This window comes from Stigmatopora argus, chromosome 12 (assembly GCF_051989625.1).
Source record: "Stigmatopora argus isolate UIUO_Sarg chromosome 12, RoL_Sarg_1.0, whole genome shotgun sequence".
Lineage (NCBI taxonomy): Eukaryota > Metazoa > Chordata > Actinopteri > Syngnathiformes > Syngnathidae > Stigmatopora > Stigmatopora argus.
In genome coordinates, this window is record NC_135398.1 from 1,421,688 (window position 1) to 1,427,539 (window position 5,852).

The 5,852-nt window shown below is 38.0% G+C and overlaps 1 protein-coding gene across 1 annotated transcript in view; it reads left to right on the forward strand.

Moving 5' to 3' along the window:
• Positions 1-3,996: 3,996 nt before the first annotated feature.
• Positions 3,997-5,852, forward strand: part of LOC144085440 (uncharacterized) — a 10,220-nt gene continuing 8,364 nt past the window's right edge. The window contains 1 exon segment of the mRNA XM_077614713.1: positions 3,997-4,291. Coding sequence (XP_077470839.1) covers positions 4,133-4,291 — 159 coding nt within the window. The 5' untranslated portion in view covers positions 3,997-4,132.

Here is a 5,852-nt window from a genome sequence, read left to right on the forward strand (position 1 = left end):
GCCAAATCTTTCTTTCCTGTTAATCGGCCACGCCCACTTGAAGCTAAAAGCTAATAAGAATGAGCATCATGCTAACGCATAATCAGGCCTCTTTAACCCGAGAATGGTATCTCGCTTCTAAAATAGAGGGTTACCATGGTTACCAGTGAAAAAATGGGTCCTAAACAAGACGATGCAATGAAGGGTACCCATTTTTTTCCCTGGTAACCATGGTAACCCTCTATTTCAGATGCGTGAAAGGTAACCCCTGAAATAGAGGGTTACCATTCTAGGGTTAAAATGATTTTTCTATATTTCCGGTGTGCAAATTGAAATTAAACTTAAATTTTGGACGAAACAAAATGTTTGAGCGCCACCAATTGGCTCAAGAATTGGTTAAACTTTTTACAAATAAAAAGCTAAATCAAAATGTTTTATCGAAAATTTAAAGTTGGGTAATTAGAGGCATGATGACTACTTTTTTGTGTGTTTTTCATATACATGCTCAATAGATTTTGGGTCAGGTAGGCCACATTATTAACATTTGGAAAATCTGTCTTACATGATTTGAATGCTTTTTCTTTAATTAAATACTATTATTTTTAGGGATAACATTCATTCATGGACAAACAAAATGTTAATCAAAACAAACTTAACTATAAAGTACGTACATTTTCTTGGGCGGAGCTAATATTACTCAAATAAATTAAAATAATTCCATGTAAAAGTTGCAGCATCTTTCCATTTCTGACCTCTGTGACCTTTGACCTTTGGAGCTAAACAGGCTAACCTGTGATCAAATTATGTCTCTGAGCTCATTGACCTTTTGACCTCAAATGTGAGTCGCTTTTTCAGTTCCATATTTCAAAAAATATCCGGCAAGTTTTATTAAAAAAAATCCCTTCATTCTTGAACAAAAAAAACTCAACAGTATTTTAATGAAATAAAATTATCTGCCATTCAAAGCGAGTTAGCTTCATGCTAACACTCAATGTAAAACACAATTGGCTAGCAAACCGGCATCCGTTATGTGAGTTGTAAATGATTAAGGAGTGGTTTCTAGACTGAAATATTAACATTACTCACTGGCGTATATATTGTTTATCCTCTGTGATGAGTAAAAAACAAAAAAACGGCAAATATTACTGCAGTTTACCGACTCACTCGGTTGTGAAACTTCATATTGTAATCCTGTATTTCTGTATTATACTGCAGTGAACGCTCATGTCTCGGCGCCATTGACAACGATAGACGTCCAAAATGGATTGGACGTCTATCGGCGTCCGACGCTTCTTGGATGGCGTTGCTTTTTACGACTTTTCCTGAGGTCACTTGTTCATTTGGCTGTGTGAGGTTAAAAAAAATGCACAATTTCAGGAGAAATGGCCCAAATTCTTCTGTCCATTTTTTTTTAGGTGTGATTTTGGCGAGAATTGTACATTTTCCGTTGATCTCAGGAGCTTTAAATGTGATGGCGTGTTTTCAGAAGTTCAGACGTCTCTTTTGTTATGAGCAGCTGGTTGTCTGTGATGTACGTGATAAATAAAAAGTTGAAAATCACTGTGAATTACAATCGTTTTTGAATTTTAAAAAAAGAAAGCAAAATTATCTTTTAAAGCATGTGTCAAAGTAGCGGCCCAGGGGCCAAATCTGGCCCGCCGCATCATTTTGTGTGGCCCGGGAAAGTAAACCATGAGTGCCGACTTTCTGTTTTAGGATCAAATTCAAATGAAGAGTATAGATGTATATTACATTTCCTGATTTTCCCCTTTTAAATCAATAACTGTAATTTTTTAATCAATTTTTTTCAGTGTTTTTAGTTCAAAAATCATTTTGTAAATTCTAAAAATATATTTAAAAAAGCTAAAATAAACATTGTTTTAGATCTATAAAAAAATGAATATTCAGGGCTTTTAATCCAGTTCTTTTAATCCATTTATTTAAAAAAAATCTAAATATTATATCTAAAATGGTCTGGCCTACATTAAATCAAGTTGACGTTAAAGCGACCCGCGAACCAACCCAGTTTGACACCCCTGTTTTAAAGTGATAGATGCCAAATTATTGTATTTTCTGGACTATAAGGTTCAATTATTTTTCATAGTTTGGCTGGCCTTGCAACTTTTTTTTTCTCACTGACCACCGAAAGCCTATTTTTAGGCTATATAGTTGCAATTCTTTGCAAAATAGTCACTTTTTACTCAAATTAGCAAGTGGCGTCAAGGTCATTATAGTCACAAAGGGTTAAATTTTTACTGAGTCCACTACTGAATAGTACATTTCTTACAATCAACTTGCAATTGATTGCAAAATAGTCACTTAAAAAAAAATAAAAAATAGTTACATTAAATTTCACCAGGCTGCGATTCATTGCATATTTGTCATTTTTTGGTAATATGGGAAGAACGTTGAGTAAAAAAAGATTGGACATCTTGCACCGTCGATGGCAGTTAAAGAGTGACCTCCCAAACCCAACTATTGCACAGCAGAGTGAAGCATTTGAGCCAACCGTGCTTACTGCAAACTGATTTACTGTCTGTCACTTTAAGGCCCGTGTGCATGTGCGCTTGTGTGTTTGTGTTGAGTGTGTGTGTGCACTCACGCAGAGTAGAGAGAACTTTATATAGCCACACTCATCCAGGAAGAAGGAATGCCCTGGATGCCACTGACCATATTTGAACAGCGAATCTGCTGCCGAGCTCACGCGCACGCACACACACACACACATACACACACACACGCACACACACGCACACACACACACACACACACACAAGCACACATAATCACACATACGCACGCACACAGCAAAGCGTAACCGAAACACCGACGTGACACAAGACTCACTTCTGTTGAAGAGTAGAAACCTTTGACACAGAAAACAACATTTTCCCAACTAGACTAAATCTTGAAGATGATATTGAATTTTTGGGGAATTGTTTTGTCAAGTATTATTCCATCCAAGGTTGTGTGTTCAAATCCCATTGGGTTCAATTTGACACCTCTAGATGTCCAATCCCTTTCATTTGGGGACGTCCAGTCATTCCAAAAGTATACATGGACTTGTGTACTATTTCTGATAGTACGTGTATTGTATAAATAAATATATATATATATATATATATATATATATATATATATATATATATATATATATATATATATATATATATATATATATATATATATATATATATATATATATAACTATATATATATATATATATATGTATATATATATATATATATGTATATATATGTGTATATATATATATATGTATATATATGTGTATGTATATAAATATATATATCTATATATATATATATATGTATATATATAAATATATATATCTATATATCTATATGTATATATGTATATATATATATATATATATATGTATATGTATATATATGTATATATATATATATATATATATATATATATATATATATATATATATATATAAATATATATATATATATATATATATATATATATATATATATATATATGTATATGTATATGTATATATATATCGGGGGGAAAAAGTTACCAAGAGAGTTAAATGCAATCTTATCTGATGAGCATTTCATGCTCCAGCACCCCCGCCAACCTCATGAATCCAATGAAAGATAAATGACTACCACATAAATATCTTACTCCATTCCACACCCCTTTTCATTCATTCCTTTTCCATAGCACTTAACTTCACAAAGGTCGCGGGGGGTGCTGGAGCCCATCCCCGGTCCTCAATACCTTTCCAGCCAATGGCAGCACCTATTTTTCCACCTGAATTAAAAACCTCCAAAAGGCGCTAACGCTAATTCTCCATCCCTTCCTACCGCGATACCACAACTATCCACTTGTAGGCCGCACAACACAACCGGATCGGACCTCCCCCGGACTCCGGCGCCCCCGGGTCCTCCCCCAGCGGCCCTCGCCCCCCCACCCCCACCCCCACCCCACGCCCTTCTCCCTCTTTCCAGCCCTTTCCAGTTTCTCCTCAGTAACTCGTCCGGCGCACATCGGCGCTCATCTCCGACCCTCGGCCTCGCCGTCTGCAGGTCACCCGGGGGGGTCAAGCGTGCGCGCTTTGGGGTCGAGTGTGTGTGTGTGTGCGTGTGTGTATGTGTGTGTGCGCGCCAGTATGCCATGTCGTCCCCCGGCTCGTCGTTTGTGCAGATAAAGCACGAAGACCTGCTCTTCTACGAAAACTGCGGCGGCGGCAGTTTCGGGAGCGTCTACAGGGCCTTGTGGATTTCCCAGGACAAGGAAGTGGCCGTCAAGAAACTCCTGAAGATCGATAAAGAGGTACCGCCCGAGAGTACGGAGGGGTTCGGGGGTCTCGGCGCCGTCCGATCCCTTCGAAGCGGGAAGGCCGGCGGCGTTCCCGCTCCGAAGGGATCGGACGCCGATCGTCGCCAATGGCGGCAAACGAGGTAAATCTGCGCTGACGTCAAACTCCAAAAGTTCCAGACCTGCTATTTATATCTTAATACAGGGGGTCTTAAAGTCTCATCTCTGGGGGTGCTTTACTCAGTCTGATAGATTGGACTTCACTCGGTGACAAGTCGTTGTTTTTGGCGGATAAACGCACAAAAAAAAAGCAAAATACAGTTTGGTTTTCAATTGGAGAGTTGCCAGGTAGCCGGTTTTTAAGAGGAAGTGATCTAAGTTGGAGTTTTTAGTTTTGTTTGTAAGAAATTCAATGTTTTTTTGTAGGAAAAATGGTTTATAGGTGATGTGTAAGAAAGTTGCTATATAAGCGAAGCTAATTTTGAGCTAATTGGATGGAGCATATTGAAATAATTGGACTAGCTGCTAAGTGTTAGCGGAGTAGTAATATAAAACCAAGTCATAAATGACGCGTTGCCCATGAAAAAGTTGTTTACAACGGCCTGGGAAGTGAAACGCTAGCGGTTCTAGCTAGCGTGGCGGGCCATGTCGCCTTAAAGCGCGACAGTAAGCATCCCGGTTTGAATATTTTAGGATAATACATTTGTTTTTTTTGACATGGAGAACTGGGAATGTAGGAGATTTACCGTCCAATAGATCCGATCTTCTTCTGTGTCGCGGTTTCTCTCTCTTGAATTCAGTTGCGACGTGTTATGGTGATCTTGACGAAATCCTCCAATGATCCACTTTCAATTTCGTACTCCAACTCGTCACACGATAAGAACAACGAGTCTCCGTTTTCCATTTCCTGGGCCCTCTGTCTGTGAAGAAGGCAAAGTGTCAATCATTTCAATAGTTATGGATATACGTGAACTTTGATGATGGATTTTTGATTAACTTTGCACTTAAAATCTTCGGAAATCAAAGTTTAAGCTCAAATGATGAGGAAACCACTATTATAGACTAGTATGGATCATTTATCAGTCAATATTCATTCTAGTTGGTCATTTTGGAGGGAAAAAGGCTTTTTGTTATGTTTTATTTTCCAATTTTTGAATTATGAAATATTTGCGAACTACATTTGGAAGTTAGAATGATTATTCTATACATAGTATATTTATTTGCAGTACAAGCTTTTGTTGCTATTTCATTCAGGCAAATCTTTTGGTTCCAACGCCATCAAAGTTAGCATTAGCATTAGCTTCAGCTGTGTTAGTTCATCCCGGATATTTATATTTCACTACACAAAAAAATCTCTTCTATACTCCGCATGCTTTTTTATTCACCTACACGTAGACGTCAAGTAAAAATCAAAAGGATGGTCTGTCGGGCTTCATTCGGGCCCCGAGCTGCCGGTTTAAGACCCCCGTGAACCTCCGCGTCAGGAAATTGCCGACCCGCGTTGGTATTTGTTGTTGTGACAGCACAAAGAAACAATGTCAACTCAAGTAGGTCGGACGATGACAAATTGTCATAC